The sequence below is a fragment of the Mixophyes fleayi genome, chromosome 12 (genome assembly GCF_038048845.1).
Source record: "Mixophyes fleayi isolate aMixFle1 chromosome 12, aMixFle1.hap1, whole genome shotgun sequence".
Classification (NCBI taxonomy): Eukaryota; Metazoa; Chordata; class Amphibia; order Anura; family Limnodynastidae; genus Mixophyes; species Mixophyes fleayi.
In genome coordinates this window covers 12,835,389-12,856,399 of record NC_134413.1, presented here as the reverse complement: position 1 = coordinate 12,856,399, position 21,011 = coordinate 12,835,389, and the positions used below count along the sequence as shown (strand labels likewise).

Here is a 21,011-nt window from a genome sequence, read left to right as displayed (position 1 = left end):
ATGTTGCTCTCCCCCCGAAAGCCTTGCACCCTTGGTAGCCCTCGCTGCAGCCTAGCCAGGGTAATCAGCCTCTGGGTTAGGCAGGGAGTAGGGCCAAGGCCGCCATCAGAGGGGTACGGCCAGTACTGCTGTGAGGGGCCCGGACAGGCCTCTCCTTCTGTCCAGACTCCCTGGACTGTCCGGGCCCCACAGTCACCGACCGTGCTGCCCCTTTTTTTTTTTTCTTACCTTCTCGGCGATGCTGCAGCTCTGCCTCCCAGACTCTGATAGGCTGGGAGCGCGGCTCGGTGACGTCATCACTGCGCGCCACACTCCCAGTGTATCAGTGACCGGGAGGCAGAGCTGCAGCATCTCGGGGGAGAAGGGGGGGAGGTGTGGGGGAGAGGAGAGCCCGGGGGACCTGGGGGACCATAACTGTAGAGGGAGGGGGGGGAGAGGGAGAGCCTGGGGGACCTGATCTGTGGAGAGAGAGGGGGACCTTAAATCTGGAGGGGGGAGGGAGAGGGGGACCTTAATTGTGGAAGGGGAAGGGAGAGGGAGACCTTAACTGTGATTGGGGGGGAGAGAGGGACCTTAACTGTGATTGGGGGGAGAGAGGGACCTTAACTGTGATTGGGGGGGGAGAGAGGGACCTTAACTGTGGGGGGGGGGGAGGGGGACCTTAACTGTGGGGGGGGGGGAGAGGGGGACCTTAACTGTGATTGGGGGGAGAGAGGGACCTTAACTGTGATTGGGGGGGGAGAGAGGGACCTTAACTGTGATTGGGGGGGGAGAGAGGGACCTTAACTGTGATTGGGGGGGAGAGAGGGGGACATTTACTGTGGGGGGAGGGGGGGAGAGGGAGAGCCTGGGGGACCTGATCTGTGGAGAGAGAGGGGGAACTTAAATCTGGAGGGGGGAGGGAGAGGGGGACCTTAATTGTGGAAGGGGAAGGGAGAGGGAGACCTTAACTGTGATTGGGGGGGAGAGAGGGGGACATTAACTGTGGGGGGGAGAGAGGGGGACATTAACTGTGGGGGGGGGAGAGGGGAACATTTACTGTGGGGGGGAGAGAGGGGAACATTTACTGTGATTGTTGGGAGGGGAGAGGGGGACATTTACTTTGAGGGGAGGGGAACATTTACTGTGATGAGGGAGTGGGGGGGAATGTACTGTGATGAGGGATAGGGGGCGCATGTATGGCGAAGATGGAGGGGGGCACATGTATGGGGAGGGGTGCACATGTATGGGGAGGGGTGCACATGTATGTGGAGGGGGGCCACCAGATTAATTAGTACTGGGCCCCACAGTTTCTGATGGCAGCCCTGACTAGGGCTGCAAGTCCCACAGAGACGTGGCTCGCCCCCAGTGTGACACAGCGATGCCCTCTTATCATTCTCTGAACCTTGAATGATAAGAGATACCTCTGCCCCAAGATACCTCTGCCCCAAGCTACGACTATTAATTACTGGGTCAGATTTCCCCAATTTTGCCTGTTATACTATATTTAATTACTACAAGGTTTTTGGGCTTTTGTTAGATAGCTAGGACACATGAAGATGCCTAAACCATGCGGGAAAATCCGTTTCCGCATGGTTTATGGCTTAATGAATAGGCCCTTTTAACACATATCTTAAAACCATCTGCAACCTCATCTGATTACCTGTTCTCTATTTTTAATAACCCCCCTGCACCCTTTTACCAGACTCTGTGCCAAGTTAGGACTCCCCCGTGTGCATTTTTTTATTTTTTTTGCAACTGGAAATCTTTAACACAGAATGTTTATTTTACCAAAAATCCTGACTCTTTCTACACCTGGAATAACAGAATTAGAGGGAATGAGATCCTATAACGGTTTTACTGCATTTGGCACCCAAAAAAAAAAAAAAAAGAGAGCAAGGAGAGGAACCGATGTTTGAGAAAACACCAAGTTACATACATTTAAGATTTCTCTTTTCAGAATTATGGGTGCCCACAGCATGCTGGGACTTGTAGTGTGACAATATTGAGAAGACATATGTAACCTAAAATACTTTATTGTATAGAGGTCAGGAAATCTAGCTCTGTATTTATTCAGGTTACTTATAAGAATAATTTATTTTAACACTCCTAATCCCAACCACTAGTTTAAAGGTTAGTATAACAAATTCTGTGCACCTGACCTCCCTGGGTAACGTCAGACTAGTTTTATTAATCCTTCTAAAAAAGAAAAAGTGGAGGTGTTGCCCATAGCAACCAATCAGATTCTAGCTGTCATGTTCTAGAACAGGTCTGTCCAACCTGCGGCCCTCCAGGTGTTGTGAAACTACAAGTCCCAGCATGCCCTTCCAGCTATCAACTGGTTGTCTACCGGCAAAGCATGCTGGGGCTTGTAGTTTCACAACATCTGGAGGGCCGCGGGTTGGACAGGCCTGTTCTAGAATGTAGTAGATAAATGATAGCTAGAATCTGATTGGTTGCTATGGGCAACACCTTCACTTGAAAGTTTGATAAATCTATCCCGACTTGGACTTCTTAATGGAGCGTTTTTAGAGGTAAATAAAAAACATTTTGAAAGGAGAACTGTCATTTCCACTAACTATTGAGGACCTAATTTTTGAAGAGTTCTACAAAGCAACTTGGTTTTGCGACAGTGTGCTTAGCAGTAATGAGGACCTGAATGGGGACGGATGCATTTAAGCGCTGGGTTTGCAATCTCACTGCTGCACTTACCTTGAATAGTTAAGTTTCTATCAAGATACAGAGGTAGCCAATAAGATTTCACGGGGTGGGTTAAGTAAGCTTACATTAGAGGGACAGGAATTTTCCCTCTCTTTCTTCAGCATTGCCCGCCCGCCCTTCCCTTTTCATGCATTTGTTTGGCACTGTCATTTGTGTATTGTTATTAACCTTATTTTCTCTCCTAATTCAGACGAGGCACAGTCGGCGAGAAAGCAACGCAGCCAGCGGTTTAATACATTGGCGCAAATGTTGTGTTTCTTCCCCCTTCGCTCCTGTCTCTTCAGCGTGACGCTGAGGTGCCCGGGGTATCATTTGTGTAAGGGTGCCGTTTGAGGCGGAGTCTTTCTGACACTATTAAGGTAGCGCCGGTGTTATGGGCCCCTGGCCACCCCAAGTTTTGTTTGATATACTATTGACTGGTGGCTGTTACTGCATCTGCTTTCATTGCTATCATTTATTTTTTTATAACAATTAAAACTGTGACCTTAGGGCGCCAAATTTTAAACATGTGTCCGTTTCGTAACCTAAAGGCATGCACTGTGCAAAAGTGTAAAGAAACATCAAAATTGCATCCGATACCACCTTAGAATCAATCTTTGCATTAAACTGTTTTCTGCTATTCAATTAATTGTACACGTTGCTTTTATTCTCTTGTGATCACAGGAATTTTAGGTGATCAAAAGTTTTGGGGCTCACCTCTCGGCTGTGGGACTTAGGCTAATAATTTATTATGACCCCTTAAACAAGGAAACTGATTTTCTGTCAGCAATAACCAAACATAGGCAGACGTAAGTAGATTCTGGAAGTCAGTCAGCCACACACGTGTTGGACTATGACTGTTGACATGACAGCGGAGCTCACGTAAATGATAACATGCTTCCCATGTTTCATGGTTCTTCACATACAGAGGGAAATAACTGGGCTGTTTGTGTTTTATCCACCCAAAGGAATTATAGAGCGTACAGTCACCGCCACAGAGCTCCGTTCATTCAGTCTTTTATTCCCTAATCTTTATCCCTCTGCTTAAATTCCCCACAATCCGGGATTTGCATAGCGTGCCTCGCTTGACCCTCATTTTCCTCCATCTCTCAGTCATAGCGCCCGCAGAATTCCTCAGATTAGAGGCTGAGCCGTTCTCAGACACAGGATTCACTCATTAAAACTGCATTGAGCACCTTCTAGGAAGCAAAGCGTTATCTGATAGCGAATAAATATCCTCATTCTGCTTCTCCTGAGTCCTGGAGTCAGCTCGGAATATTATTTATTATGAAAACAAAATTCTACACAATCTGACGTTTGTTATTATTTCCTGACAAAAAAACAAACAAACGTGGATTTAACATCTGCAAATAAGATGTAACGAAACATTTCTTAATGTGAAAAATCACTTTAACATTCTGATTCATCAAGGTACGCACACTGAGCGCGATGTACGTATGTTTCAGAACGCACGTAATTCTGGTCTGCCTACACTGCTGTACTACACTGCAGGATACGTCCTATATCTGTATGGAATATAAATTTGCAAAAGAACGCGCAGAAAAAAAAATCAATTAATATCACTTGTCAATAATATAGGTATTAATGATAAAACAGTTTTAAAAAAGTGCTTTTTTTCTCCCATAAATTACATTTATTAGGATGTTAATGTCTACTTAACATAAAATATATTTTTACAGTTTCTCCTGATTGCAAACACATGTTATAGCATGCATACACGACTGACTGTCATCACTAATAATCAGGACATAGACTAGCTCTGTAGCTGGAGCAAGGGATACGGCTGAAAAACAAGTACCTAAGAGTTGCCCAGAGCTTGAATTGGACGCTGATGCGTGCGCTCGCGATTGGCACGTCCTTACTGTACACTGACTACTGGCAAATGCACCTTTGCCAGCCCTGTTCCTTCCTTGAAATTCTAGTAAGTGTCCTTTGCGTTTGAAGCTGAATTGAACGTGGCTGCGTTCTGTGGCGCACGGTCCGGTTCTGGGCAGTCGCAGTATGATTTTGCGGTTGATACGCACAAAATCGCCATTAACTTGGTAGACAGGTTACAACAGTGATTCCCAAACTTTTGCAGTTCGCGGCGCCCTTAGGGGCATAATCAATTCCGATCCCGATTCGCGGGATCGCGCCGGAACGGCCGCGAATGTAATCCGCGGTACCGCAATAACGTGGATTTTTGTTCGCAGCCCATAGGGCTACGTACGAAATTCTGCGTTATTGCGATACCGTATTACCAGCAGTACTGCGCATTTTCCGCGGTGATCGGATCGGGATTGAATATGCCCCTTAGAGTCTCCATCATTTTTTCAAGGCACTCCTCCTACATTATGAGGTTAATAATGTAGGAACAGAAAAAAAAAAGAGCCAAATTTTGTGATTTTAGAAAAAAATAGGGATCCAAAATCAAAACCAAAATACTGGGGTCTCTATTTGTGAGGAGTAGATTTTAAAGTGCTAATTTCAGCTACCACAAGATATAGTCAATTACAGTTAAACAGATTACTGTAAGTGGGAGACAGAGGTTTCCCTTTGTGTATTAAAGCTGAAATGTGTAGTCTCTCTAAAAGCTGGAAGGATATGCTGGTTCTTATTGCTTCATAGCACCTTGCTGGCAGAGTGTGCTGGAACTTGTAGTACCACAACAGCTAGAGAGAGCCAGAACAGCTGGAATCGACAGGCCAGCAGGGTATTCTGGCACTTGTAGTTCTACAGCAGCTGAAGAGCCACAGGTCACCTATCTCTGATGTATATGATACATGAAACCATTTTTATACTAGAAGATCCTCGTAGTTTGCCTTAGCTATTATTATAGTATGCAAAATACATTTATTATACTCGTCATGGTTCTATATTAATAAGAGTGCAATGATATGCTAATTTGATATTACAGCATACTTACCTACATTCTTCAGCTCCCTTCCGGGAGCCAGCCAGTGGAGGGGGGCGTGAGGGGGCGGGAGGGGGCGGGGCGGCCAAAATTGCGTCATTTCGGCCCCGCCCCATGTGACGTCATGACGCAAATTGCTAAACGCCGCGATTCATCGGCGTTTGGGATCTAATTCTGCCCACTTCACTAGGAAGTGGGCAATTCCTAGTGAAGTGGGCAGAATTCGGGAGATTGCCAAACTCGCCTGGGAGTCCGGGAGACTCTCGCAAAATGCGGGAGTCTCCCGGACATTCCGGGAGAGTTGGCAAGTATGTATTACAGCTACAAGACTGGACACAGGCTAAACTGCTATTCATAGCTAAATGATCAGTTCCAAGAGAGACTTCTGTTCTATTCATGACAGCTGTCAGAGATTTCTATGCAATTATCTCCTGGAATATCACAAAATACACAATATCATAACTTTTGAGAGCCAGATATCACGATGGGGGTACCAGGGGGCGTGGCTAGTCCCCGTCCCTCCAATTACCCATTAATTGCTGCGGCACTAGTTAACCGCTACTCTGAACGGGAGATGCCTCCTAACTTCCTGATTCATAAAGCTGTCTCAATCACGATGGCAGGACAGAGCCCTTAAACAAGGATTGTGAAGCCTAAATCTGTACAATCGGGAGATACGCTAATCTCATAAAACACTGATTTCTGCACAAATGTTCTGTAAGACAGTAAGAGGTTTATTTATGACCCATGGCATATTGCTCACTTTAATTATCATTTCTTATTGCAGTGATAAGAAATTCATTAACGTGGCAATTTATGAAAACTAATTAGCCTGGACAGTGGCTCCGATAGAAGCCTGTCCAGTCAAACAATCTATAGTATGTTTTATGTAATTTATGTTTTTACTTAAATTATGTTTATGTTTACTGTACTGTACTGTTATACCATGTACTGTCTTGTTGTTTGCCCTCTGTACAGTGCTGCGGACCTCATGTGGCGCCCCATAAATAAAGAATAATAATAATTATAATAATAAAATGAGTACAGGGTCTTATGGTCTTGGACAATTTGCATTGAGAAGTAGCACGAATCCCGCCAGGGAGGGATTCGTAGATCCCTCTCCTGCGATGCTCTCCCCATCGGCTACAACGGCTAACGCCATCTTCACTTGGTCGTTAGTTATCGGGGTCAAGTGCAGAATTCTGGAGCTTGATAAATGGGGCAGTTTTGCAGTCCCCTTAGGCTGAATATCTGCTGCGATCCTCTAATAATAAATAGCCTTGTTACTTTAAAATGCGTTAATCCCCCCAAAACTGCAGTAAATTTATGATTTACCATAATAAAAACCTCTTCTGAGGCCCTAAGTGAAGAACCTTTTAGAAAAAAACGTGCTACTTCATATTTTAGTCATGATGTTGAATAAGTAGGCTTTTATTCTGAACACTTTCACTTTATTGGTGATCTTATTATTATTATTATTATTATTATTACTACTACTACTATTATTAGCCTTTATTTATAGTGTCAATATATTATGCAGCCTATACAGAAAATGTGCCCTCACATCCTACGCTGTCCCAGCATTACTTATAGTCTACATTCCCTACCACACACGCTTGAGTCAATTTCATCCAAAGCCTATTAACTTACAGTATATATTTTTATTTTGTACCTTTCACTAAATAAGGCTATTGTGTGCACGCAGGAAGGTATATTTATATAAGGTGCAAAATCATGTCCTACCCCTCAGGCAGTGCACAATTGTTGTAATTTCAAAAATGGACCTCAGAGCCGCATCTTGCACAGGTAATTACATCTCTATAGTACACAATCACATCTGCCTGACCCTTTTTTCATATTTGTTATGCTATTCTCCTAATATTCTGCTTGTTTAATTCTCGTTTGTGTTCCATATTTTTGCTGACATTAAAGGGACATGGGGACGTCAGCTGAGTGTTTAGATACAGTCAGAGCCGGATTTAGACTTCAAGGGGCCTTAGGCAAGATACTGGTTTGGGGCTTACTCCCTGAAAAAATCCATAGCACTATAGTTTTTTAGCATAACATATACACCTGGGGCTGGCTGGCAGACTTTAGCCCGGGGGGCAAGCATATAGCACTGGCCCATAAGTAGCGGGTGGTCTTTTAAAGGGTGGTCTCACCGCTGGCCCTAGGAGGGCCCGCTGGGGACCGCTGGGCCCTAGGCAATTGCCTAGGTGGCCTAATGGTAAATCCGGCCCTGGATACAGTAACTTATCTGTACTAAGCTGTTCACCTTGGTAAATAGTTTCTGCATTCAGAGGTTCTGCAAAATACAGGACAGTTTGCAGAGAGGTCAGATATCATACTGGTCGTTTCTTACTGTATTTGTCCCCAATGGTAAAGCGCTACGGAATATGTTGGCGTTATATAAATAAATGATGATGATGATGATGATGATGTTCTACACTCCCAGGATGTCCTGAATCTACGGGAGCTCTCCAGGGAGGACAGTACAACATCCCACATTCCTCCCACTTCGAGGAGCGTATAGCTACCCAGTGCCTCATCATGGCCCCCCCGTGCAAACGGAGACCACTTGGACCTCTCCTCCAAAACCAAGTACACCTGTCACCTACACATAGTGGCAGCCATTTTGGGAGCTGAACCAATATCAATACTCATATCCCTTACCTCCCAACATTTGGAAGTACAAAAGAGGAACAAATAAGCCACGCCACTGTTGAGCCTAATCACCGCCCACAAACTTCCTGTTTGCGCAGGCGCAGTAGCGTTTTTTGGAGACATGTCCTGCCCCACTTCCTCCTCGACAACCGGGAAAACTGGCTGCTATGTCCCGATATTGTCGGACGGGACAGAGGGACAGTCCACCAAAATCGGGACTGTCCCGCTGGAATCGAGACACTTGGGAGGTTTGCTATCCCTCCCCGAACCCCCCCCCACACACACAAAACCTGAATCTTGGCAAGGAAAGCGTTAAAACTTTATCGCAGTAGCGTTACGACAGAACTGTGCTTAAGAAAAGACCGGAGGCCTCAACACCACACCCAGTGTAGATAAGATTAGGTCCTTAGATTTAAGAATAATAGCACATTTAACATAAGTTCTTTCTAAATAAGATAAAATCACACTGAAACAAAATTCCGGATGAGAATTTCATCGTTATCAGGAAATACAAAACCAGTTTTTATGAGGATAGAGATGTCAGAGGTTTCAGGCAAACAAATGTTCTTTTAACTGGGAATGATTTGCAGCTGCCTGGTCAAAGCACGGAACTCCGGGTCCCGGGAATAGGAGAACTTGACAGGCCATAGGTTTACTGCGCCAGGCCATCTAGTCTGGCATAACATTACCAGGAGATGATGTAATGACAGATACAAGCTCCAACGATGCACCGCTCCGTTTCTGTGGTACCTATACTTCAGGGACCACGTACGGACATTTACACAGCATACAAAATAAATGCTCTCATATTCTTACCTGGCATCTCTATTTCTGTTAACGTCATGTCAAGAAACCCATTATATCAACAAACCCTACCCCTCAGGCTCACTGTTTGATATTTCGGGCGTTCTCTTGGAAGAGTGCGCCCTTGCAGATCCTGACCACTTCCCTAGAGGGGTTTGACGACGCGGTTCTCTGCAGATCTCCTGCCTGTGGTCCTGCCCGTGGCCCTGCTGCACTATAACGCACATTGCGGTGGTCCTGAATTTAGCCAAGTATGGAATATGTATCTTGCACCAAACACTGCACAATCTTGAATACAATCTTCTGCATTGCACAAGTCCCACAATGCCCTGACATGAATTCCCAATGCTCTTAGTTTTGGGATCAGAATATGGTCTAGTTGGGTCGTGCCACATCTCCTGTGGGTGTGTCTAGTGCTTTTGAAGCGGTTGGTCGCCCCAACCTCCTCCCCTTCTCTAAATGCATCCCCCGGATGGCTATGCTCGCCCATTGTTATAAGCTGCCCCAGCTCGCGGTCTCTCTCTTTGAGCCATCACTTTCGGCCTCTTCGTCCCTGCCGTCACCAGGGCAACAGCCAGGATGCTCACTTAATCAGCACCATGTCCCAGAAAGTGTGGACAGCTGGGAGTGTGTGCAACAGGTATAGATTAATTAGGCAGCCTCCTGTGGAAGATCCGGTTGGCCTGGCTGTCTGTCTCCTGATTGTACAATACCAATATTTAAGGGAGGGAGGGTTTTATCCTCCCTACTGCTTATAGCGCCCTGTGTATTACAGTTTGCTGACCAGCTCTGTCCTCTGGATACTCTGTGCCATTGATCTGATTACTGTTGTGACCCTTGGCTTGTTTTTTGGATCCGGCTTGAACGCTGACTGCCCCCGACCTCTGCTTGTCCCTGTTCATCCTGCTCGCTACTGACCCATGATCTTTGGACTGTCTCCTGTATTCCAGTTACCCTTCAACTCTGCGCTACGGTCGCCACTGATAAACTTTTACTACGCTAGAGTGAAGTCCTGGCGGCAGCCAAGTACCTTTGAACGCAACCAGTTCTACGGGAAAGGCGGCTGCTATAGGCGTCGACCTCTATCCAATCTTTGCTAAAAGTTTATCTAGGTAGCCGTTAGCCCTCACACCCGTTCACTGTTGCTCCGCTGTAGAGAACGGCGGCATGCGAGACAGACCTTCCAACATTCCGGCAGTCAGGAAAAAACCCTGACTGGCGGGACAGTCCATTAGAATCGGGACAGATGGGAAACTAAGTCACATGATAAAACAAGTTCTGAAACTTGGCTCCAAAATACAATTATTATTCATTGCAGAACGAGCAAAGTAAAGCAATGCCTACAGAGCATCGCATGTGCTTGTTTACCATGCCTTGAGCCTAATAGGCTTGTCATTTCCAACGATATAATCAAAATATACATAAATATAATATATTAAGTGTATTACATGGAGCAAGCTTAGAGGGCTGGACTCCCCATCATGTTGGTCTGTCTGCAAATTCCTGGGTTAAAGTGTTGCAAGCAAATTAGCACAAATAAACACAAAGGGGCTGTTTATTTCTTTGCAATATCAAAGTGCCAGGGAGAATTGTAGATTTAAACAGCTAAATTGAAGAGAAAATAAACCCCTGGCTGCCAGATTGTGCTCGCAAATGATGGTTTTAATAAGCAGTCTGAAACATTTGGCTCCGACTGGCTTTCAAATTGCATGTTTTATTTAAACGTACAGTACTGTAAAATGTCACAGCTTAGAGGTCAGCAAGTCCTGGGGCTGACAGTTGTATTTTGACAGTAAAGGGTTTAGTGTTTGCTAACTTCTTAAGTACTAGAAAGTAATTAAAATGACCTCTGCCACCCCAGCCCAAATAAATCCAAAGATTGAGTGACAATGTTTAAATCGAACATCTCAATACATAACAACTAAAAATTCCTGTTTCTACAATGACCTCCCTACTCCTTATACGTCTGGCAGAGAAGAAAAGGAAAATGCTGTTTGATTAAAAGTGACGTTTCTTGTAAATGTAGTGAATTATGGGCAATAATGACCTCTCAGTTGTCAGTCACATGCTTGTTCAACCCTGTATACACACACATATATATATATATATATATATATATCATCATCATTTATTTATATATATAGCGACACTGGTTCCGTAGCGCTGTACAGAGAACTCATTCACATCAGTCGAGAGAGAGAGAGAGAGAGAGAGAGAGAGAGAGAGAGACTAGGGTCAATTTTTGATAGCAGCCAATTAACCTACTAGTATGTTTTTGGAGTGTGGGAGGAAACCAGAGCACCCGGAGGAAACCCACGCAAACACGGGGAGAACATACAAACTCCACACAGTGTGTGTATATATATATATATATATATATATATATATACACACACACACATCCATAATTTATCAATACATTAAACTAATCTCATTATTTTGTGACATTGTGACAACATCACTGTACTTTATTTTATTAAGCTTCTAGCCAAAAGTAAAGTCGTTAAAAGGAAATTAGTTATTTAAAACTCAGCCATGAACTTAAAAGGCAATTCCAGGCAATTAAAAAAAAATAAATAATCATATCCCACAATTAACGAGGTAGTTTTCAAAATATTTTTATAAACGTTTCCGCTGCCTTCTGGAGGAAATGTATAAGACAGTTGTTTCTATGTCTTCTGCTGCAGATTTCAGCAGACATGTATTAGTTCAGTTTGAAAAGATAGAAGTCCGGGCTCGTTCATGCCCCTCCCTTCCCTGTTTACTACAATAGAACGCAGCAGTTATTATTTTTCTATGACAGTGGGTCATTTACTTTGTAGGAACAACGTTGTTCTATACCTTCCTCTGTACCGCAGCTCTGAAAGACGAGGCTGCGTGGAAGAAAGAACATGCAGTAAAGACTAAAATGTTTTTACTATGAAATATTCAGATCTAATGTAAAAATGGGCAAACTCCTCCAATATCCTGGAGCATAACGGAACATGTTCAACCGTGTGTGTACATAGTACATGTGTGTGTGTCCAGGCTACATGTAAGCAGAGATTCCTAACTATATGGCCCGTGGACGTGCCCTGTTAGTGTCCAGGGGGGTAAATGTATCAAGCTGCGAGTTTCTGACTGGTTTGAAAAAGTGGAGATGTTGCCTATAGCAACCAATCAGAATCTAGCTGTCATTTTGTAGAATGTACTAAATAAATGATAACTAGATTCTGATTGGTTGCTATAGGCAACATCTCCACTTTTTCAAACCCGTCAGAAACTCGCAGCTTGATACATTTACCCCCCGGATGTCCATTGGTGGCAAGATATAGATGCTGTGTTGAAGCAGTCAGACCTCAGAGTGTTCTGCTCTCTCACGACACTACAGCTTCTCCCAGATCAGAAAGATGATGTATTAGTATTATTTAGTGGAGCTTCGTTTCCTCACAGGATGTTGGCTCTGAGTGATTTGCTTGTATCTCCGCCTGATCTGCAGATTCTTCAGTCCAGAGATAAACTGACAACTGTTCCCCATTTCAAAAGCCTTTTAAAGAGAAGTTTACACAAGGCAGCCGTGTCTGACCTCTGTGGTAGTGAGATAAGTGCGAAAAGCCCGAATCGACAGAGATTTTCGATTCTCCCAATACACAAGAGGGGTTACTCCCAGCGATAACATTGTTACTTACCAGGGGAAGCTTGTTTAACCAATATTTACTTTTTTCCTCATTAGTGGAACTAAAGCCCAAATCTTAGCTTTCGATGTCACTGCCCATGTGCGTGCCAGCGAGCTGGATAACACGCATACGCGTCAGTGGCGAGACTGGCTGGCGAAGAGGTGAGATAACTTTTACCGCTTCAGGTTAGTATCGCTCAGCTGTGTTGGCGTAAGCTTTTTGTTAAATCATGTCAATGTTTTTTTTGAAATTTGCACACTAGCTGCGATTAAGGGCGTTTTGATAAACGTGTCTCATAGCGAGAGTTAGGTTTTTAGCGACGTGTCGAGAGGTTTTAAGTGGGTGTTGTAAGTTAGACTTCATTTTGGATCAGGGATATGCCTTATTTTCAGTGTAATAATGCCTAGCAAATATTGGAGCATAGTGACATCAAATTGTATGCAAGGACTTGGTGGACCAGATAAAGGAAGCTGGGACGATCGGGGGTATAGTCTTAAAATAAGACGCTCTCAGAGGGGTGCGCATAACTTGCGTCTGCACACCCGCAGTGTACTGCCTTTGCCTGTTAATGCCCCTGATCAGCTTGAATGCAACTATATATTGTGCGAATGCACTCATGTGCCACGCTAAGGGGGAATTTAGACCGTAGGCCCCAATGGGGCAGGGACTGATGTGAATGAGTTCTCTGTACAGCGCTGCGGAATTAGTGGTGCTATATAAATAAATGATGATGATGATGATAAAGATGGGAGGGAAAATGAGAGGAGATACCTTACCGTAATGACCGTCAATGTGCACAACCGGACATTGCAGAGTTGTCCAGAGGAACATCGCGGCCAATCTCCCACGTAATCAGGGCATACGTGCCTTTGGCAATGAATCCCGACCACATCATCTGAACACAATTATCTGTCGTGATGCCAGGCTGCTAGTGTCACAAGAATTCAGGTGTACGCAATGGAGAGGTTACATCAGCTATATTTTAATTGCAAATTACACAACTCACTTTGTTTATTTTTAACCATACATGCATATATTATTCTGGCTGCACTTATTACAATATTTAAACACTGGTGTGTCCCAACAGTTAATGTGTCACAATACGAGAATGGTTGGCAATCACTGATACAAGGAATAGTTTGTTTATCTATCAGCTGGATATTGTGAAATAAAGTTTGTATTAATAGAAGAGATATGTTTAGCCATCATTATATATTCTGGATTCACACGCCCTTAACAGCTTCATACGTGTGATATTGCTGAGCCGGCCGGTATGACTCACCGAGAATACTACAGAAAACATTCACCAGCAGCATCAGCAGAGGATTCTGGGAACCAGAAGCACCGGTGATTCCGCAAGTTGGAGACAACAGAGTCTTTGGACTTTGTCAAACCGTGGATGTGTTGCCCATAGCAACCAATCAGATTCTAGCTATTATTTATTTAGCACATTCTAGAATATGATAGCTAGAATCTGATTGGTTGCTATGGGCAACACCTCCACTGTTCCTTTTTAGAAGGTTTGATGAACCTACCACCATATATGTGATTTGGAGAAGATATACGGAAGCTGCCATATTGGTGTATACCTGTCTATTCTTAACCCCCTCAAAAGTGAAGAGTAGAACATGAAATTTCCCCACCCCTGACTACAAAGAAATTACAAATTCATTGTATATTCTAATCGTGATAAAAAAAAATCCCTTTAAAGGAAGTGCAGAGGGTCTTAAGAAAGGGCGGCCATTTTTATGTAGGCGTTAGGGACCAGAAAAGTGTAGGAGCCTGCTTGTCTTCTAGAAGTTGGAGTGTCCCGAGTAACCCAACTCGCATTTGGTTTAGTCTTTGCATTGTGGTTGCTACGTCCTACTGATTGCATTTGATTTATTGGGTGTTTTGCTCTGTATGCAATGTATTTCCTAGTGGCATCGGAAAAAACTAAACTAAATAAAAAAAATTAAATTAACCCAAACAATCAACAATCATCTTCAAGTCACTTAGTGTAGCTCTAACACAAGCTTAAACACTCTGTCACACTGGCATTCACCAGTTCCAGATGCCCCCTAGCCCAGCCAGCCCCTGGGAGTGCTCAACCACAGCTGGACGGCCTGAGGCTTTCTACCTTTGCTGTGATAGAACAGAGTACTTACGTGTATCTAAAGAAAATTGTATATTGTGTAAAAAATATTGATTAATCTCAGAACAGAAGTAACAAGTTAATATGTTCAGCATTTAATGTTTACAAAAGTATGTTCAATATTTTCAGCTCAGTGTGTAAACATACACTATCAATGTGAGAGCTGATAAAACCATTAGATTATGATTTACTGTATATTAAAAATAAACTAGTCAGGAGTGTAATCACTTCCCAGAGAATAATGCCACCTGAATCAGCAACGGGGAGATTGGAGAATGAAAGGCTACTGTAGGCTTGAATATTACCCAGAATACTTGGGGCTTTCCCGGATAAGGCTTTTTCCTGTAATTTGGAGCATTGTGCTTAATTACAATAACCCCTATCTTTCCTCACACTGCTTCTGCCTATGCTCGCTTTATAAAAGGGTTTAGCAGTGCTCCTCACAGTGTCTATAGGAAGAAGCACTTGGAGATGATGCCATTTTTCTGCACCCCAGTTCCTATGTTTTCGTGCATAGTTGAGTCGCTTGGCCCTGTTTCCAGGTTGAAAGTTGGCTTTTAGCCACAGTTCTTCCATGAAGACTACTTCTGGCCAGACTTCTCCGAACAGTAGATGGGTGTAACTGGGATTTTTCCAGTTCTGAGCCAAAGGGCAGGAGAGTGGTGTTTGCTCAGACTATATCTGTAGCTGGAGTACGAGATACAGCTGAAACCCAAGTACTTGAGAGAAGCCCGGAGCCGCTACATGCTCTCGAGCTTGGCACACCCTTACTGTGCATTGACCATGGGCAAACGGCCCTTCCCCATTTCCCAAAACCGTAGCCTGACGTAAGTGTCCTTTGCGTTTGAAGGTCAATTGAACTCTGCTGCGTTTTGTGACGTATGGACTGGTTCTGGACATGCGCAGAGTAATTGTGTGCGTTATACGCAAAAAAAACGCCAATTACGCTCCTTAATTAATCAGGCCCTGAATGTTAATCCTAATTACTATACTTTGTTCCCTGTATATTTTTTTAGACTTTGAGTCTTTGCCGTGCATTCAAATTTTAATAACAAACTGATAACGTTTGATCTCCTGCTTTTGGTCCGTACTTCGCCCACAGTGGCAATTACTGATATTTTTTTATCATAAACAGTTACAAGCAGCTCACGGATACCAAGTTTCAGCTGTAACCCTTCGGTTGAGAACGCGGATGAACACTGCACTCTACGCACATGGAAAATTACTGTTTTATGCTATGAAAAACATTACTGTACTTTACCACAATCCAATAAAATGTTTTCAAGGGCTCCGTACGAGCAAAGTGATTAAAATGTAATATTCTAGATTAATAGCGGAGATTAGAGAGGGAAAATCTCCCATGTTCCCCTGCCTTGAGGCAATCATTTATTTTTATTTTCATATCTACAACACAGATAAATTACCTGGCTGCACAGAACAGCCTCCGCAACCTAGAGACAGAATATATTTCTGATCCAGCGGCTTTGAATAAGTATAATGCAAATGATAATTATTATACTTATTATATGGGGTTGCCATGGTTATCGCATAACACTCTGCAAATCATTAATAGCAGCCTGGATCGCAACAGTAAGGAATATAGACCAGCTCCACGTGTCTGTGTACAGGTAACCAGAGTGATTTATGTTGATAAAACATCATTTTAAAAAAAGATTGCAGATTTAACGCTTTTCATATACTATTACAAAGCTAAAACCACATCCTAATGCATTACCTACCCTTTTATAAATCCCGACGTTTCCATACAATATTTAACTTTGTCATCAGTGAGAAAGTTAACACCGTATACATAGGCAAACCGAGGGGGGTTGTCTAGTGCCTGGAAACCCACCTCCAAGCCTGGGGCGCTATATAATAGAGGTGGCTGGACCCTGCCCCCGCTTCACACGGCTCTGCTTGAAAAGGGAGAGCTGCTTGCACCTAACAGTAGTGCACGCAGCACTGCCCATGTATATTATGGGGATAGGATGAGTTGGAGAGCAGCCAAGCACTGTCTAAAATTATTGTCACGCCCCCATGCATGCTGGTCACGCCCACTGGTGGCGTGGTGTGGAAACCCCCCTGTGCAAATCCTGCGTTTGCCCCTGTATATAATGTCTCTGTAGCTTTCACAACTTGTACAATGCTATGTAGCGTGTTGATGTTTTATAAACACTGGATAATAATAATATTTAAAATACTTATATACATTTCTCCTTCTACCCCTGCAGTGCTCTGAAAAGCGCTACCAACAAATCTGACGTCTTTTTTGACGACATGTCCAAGAGATCCTAGAGGGGAGGTCCAAGTAGCAGATCCAGGGGGTGTGGCGATTTGCTGTATCATGGCCCTGCCCACTCTACTAGAGAAGAGGGTGGGATAGAGAAGGGTTACCCTGTCTCTCAGGAGTCCGGGAGAGCGCCCCGTGAAATTCAGGAGTCTGCCAAACGTTCCTAGAGAGCAGGCAGGTACGCTTTACGGGAAACCACAATTTGGGCTGTCTAGCGTCATGTCTTACTCTACAATGTTGATTGGCGGATGCTATACTGATGTTTGCTGTATGTGCTGTGCAAGGGGCGTAACTACAACCATGCAGTCAATCATCATCATCACCATTTATTTATATAGCGCCACTAATTCCGCAGCGCTGTACAGAGAACTCACTCACATCAGTGCCTGCCCCATTGGAGCTTACAGTCTAAATTACCTAACACACACACACACACACACACACACACACACACACACACACACAGACTAGGGTCAATTTAATAGCAGCCAATTAACCTACCAGTATGTTTTTGGAGTGTGGGAGGAAACCGGAGCACCTGGAGGAAACCCACGCAAACACGGGGAAAACATGCAAACCCCTCACAGATAAGGCCATGGTCGGGAATCTAACTCATGACCTCAGTGCTGTGAGGCAGAAGTGTTAACCACTAAGCCACTGCGCTGCCCCATGTGACTGGTATGGGGCCCCTCAGCACGCCCCAGCGGACCCAGACCCAGTCCCAGAGGAAAATATGTGCCTTAAAATACAAACTTAATAAGGCCTCATAACAAATTTATATGGGCAGTTTATATATATATAGCCTCATATATATATATATATATATATATATATATATATATATATATATATATATATATATATATAAATGAGGCTAAAATGGTTGTATTGATAATTCATAGTAATGTGCTAGATTGTTACTGATAAAAGGGAAGTGGTCGGGGTAAAGCTTATTACCAAGGGGCCGTTTGTATAAAAATATTCAATTTAAACTTTTCTGATCCTTCCACTTCGAAATGTTACATATACGTCTGTCAATGTTACAAGATGATCTTTCATAATAAAGCAACTTGTGTATAACTTTTAGCAGCTGTCGTGATACAGTTACAACAGGTGGATTATTACATAACCTCCCAACACACACTATGAAAAGGCAAATCAAGGACACAAAGAATTTGTTACAGAAAGACGCACTTATCATTGTGCAGAAAAGGAAACACATCTAAATTAAGGCAAATGTATCCTTAGAGTTTTCCTACATCCTGAACTGCCCACAAACCAGTTAGAGGTGAGGAGCGGACACACAACAAACAGGAAGAAAAGGACGTCTACACTGAACACAACACTGCACACAAATAACATTGTGTGGAGCTCTCATTACGGTCTGTACATCAAATTCAATCATGCACGGATAGGAGGAGGGGTGGGGGCCATTGTACGGCTAAAAGAGGCTCTGTTGGAACCTGGAAGGGGCTATGTGAAAATAAATATGTGGGTCATACTTTCCAAATGTGCTTTCCCTATCTCTAGTGCTTTAGTACGCCCTATGCACATACTGACTAAAAACAGAGGCAATCAGGTACGTAAAAATTTTATAACATAAAACCATTTCTCAGTACTCCCTAGAGGAGGTCTGGCAAACCAGTGGCTCTCCATGTGTTTTTTGAAACTACAATTCCCAGCATGCCTTGCCAGCTATTGACTGGCTATCTACTGGCAAAGCATGCTGGGGCTTGTAGTTTTACAACACCTGGACAACCCAGAGGTTGGCCATACCTGCCCTAGAGAGATTAGACCTTGGCCCAGATGGAACATGCAGAGCTGCCGAGGAGCAAATGACACTCCAATGGTGGCTGAACTACAACTCCCATAATGCTCAGCCAGGCAGCCACTTTTAAATGGAAGAGAACAGAAAGAAAAGAAGAGCAGTCCTACCCCAGCGGCCTCTCATGTACTCCATTGCCTGGCAGAGAGCTGATCAGTGTCTTCCAACGTCCTCTCCAAAGTAATACTTTGCCTGGAATGCAGGTGTGCTCACCCCTATCTTTACCTGTGCTACTGTACATTAATGTACCTGCCCATGTGCCTATAATCAGGACATCCACACCCTGTGAGACACAATAGGAGTATGTACAGAAGTCAGTTGCCATGTGCGGTGAACAGCCGCTCTACTGTTTATAGATCAGGATTAATAATTAGGGGAAGGTTCAGGAGGCATAAAGACGAGCCTGCATTCATTTCCTGGTGTACAAACTGCACATTAATAAACTAGCACAGCTCCCAGGATCCTCCGGTCTATAAAAGGCACAGTCTCTCTGGCATAGAAACTCGTCTGTTATGTAAGAAGTAATTAGTGCAATTGGGACAACCCTGGTACAGACTAATAGTAACTCTTGCACTGCCACCGTACATAGCCTGGCTGCTGAATAAATACATCTATGTGTCATGTCTTTGTATAGAGACTTAATTGAAAACAAAACAGATTGATGGATAAAGTTTTATATAGAAGGTGCGTTTGACTCCAGAATCTTCCTGCATCAATGTGACAGGACCCTCGGACTGTCGTGAACATTTAACGCTCCCAATGGCTACCCTTCCCACTCCAATCTTGCCTAAACATCAGTTGGCAATGCTGAAATACTTAGTGCTGCTATGAACATTCTAATACACAGTTGGTTACAATCTTCATCTCCTGCTTGCCCATCTATATTCAGTTTTGAAGAACGAATACATGCACATTAAAAAAAGTAATCTAAGAGCAATCTATTTATTTAGTTTATAAGTGGCAAATGTGATAAATAAATTGAATTCCATCAGTACTGCAAACGCTGGGCACTGCCACATTGATCTGCCATAAAGTTGGGCGGTACTGCCTTCTGATGAGGGCAAAGGAAATCCGGCTACAATGTAAATTATATGTTCTGATGGTTTATAAACCATGAATATTTAGCTGAAAACAGATGAAGGGGAAAAAGGTCTGCTATACAACGTATTACACTGTCAGAAACAGTTTATGGTAGTTGATGGCAAGATATGTAGGATGGATTTTCACAGAAATATGGCATCATGCAATGAACAACCTGTTCTGACATCCCAAGAAAAGTAGTGTGCTGGTAAAAATTACAGCTTGTGCCATACTGAGTCACCGTGATACTCACATATAAACTGTGCGTGTTAGAGTAGAGTATACCACGCCACTTATTAAAACACTGTGAGACAAGCTGACTTGCTGTATACAAGCCTGGACACAGCTTCATTCAGTGACAAATTCTGCATTGTAATTAACCCCTGCTAAGTGGTTACATGTGTATCTTCAGCAATTAGTGCTTTATTAGTTATACTTACACACTATAACTGCCGACTTTCCCACAATGTCTGGGAGAAACCTGGATTATTAGAAGATATTAATTTGCCAATGGTGAACCTCTGAAATTTAGATACATTTTCAAATCAATTCGCCCACCTTTACCAGTGAAACCCCCGAGGCATGTGGTGCCTCGTGCCTCAGCCATATCACTAGTTCCAAACGAACTAAGCTAAAGAATATTCATTCAGCCCATATGAAGGCAGCCTCAGCTGTAAGCAGGTGACAGTTGAACTTTAATTTTTTATCGCATGTCATATTTCTACACATAAAAACAGGCTATTTGTTTTGTAGTTAGAAACAATATTTGAAGTGATAATAACCAATTCAACATCCTGACACTAACTCCTTTAACCCTTACATAGTAACATAGTTGATGGGGTTGAAAAAAGGCACCTGCGATCCCTCACTTATATTTGAAATTGATCCAGAGTAAGCATCCGCCAATCTGTTTCAATTGTGAAAATCCCCCCAAGACCCAATATTGCAGTCCTATTTTTACCCTA

General features: G+C 43.5%; 1 protein-coding gene across 2 annotated transcripts in view; it reads right to left on the bottom strand.

The window, feature by feature from the left end:
- Positions 1-21,011, bottom strand: part of CLMN (calmin) — a 97,212-nt gene that overhangs the window by 57,095 nt on the left and 19,106 nt on the right. The window contains exon 1 of one of the 2 annotated variants that reach the window (XM_075192734.1): positions 19,077-19,383. The exons of the other annotated variant lie outside the window; for it this stretch is intronic. Coding sequence (XP_075048835.1) covers positions 19,077-19,101 — 25 coding nt within the window. The 5' untranslated portion in view covers positions 19,102-19,383. Of the gene's footprint in view, positions 1-19,076; positions 19,384-21,011 lie in introns of those variants that run through there. 2 annotated transcript variants of the gene reach the window in all.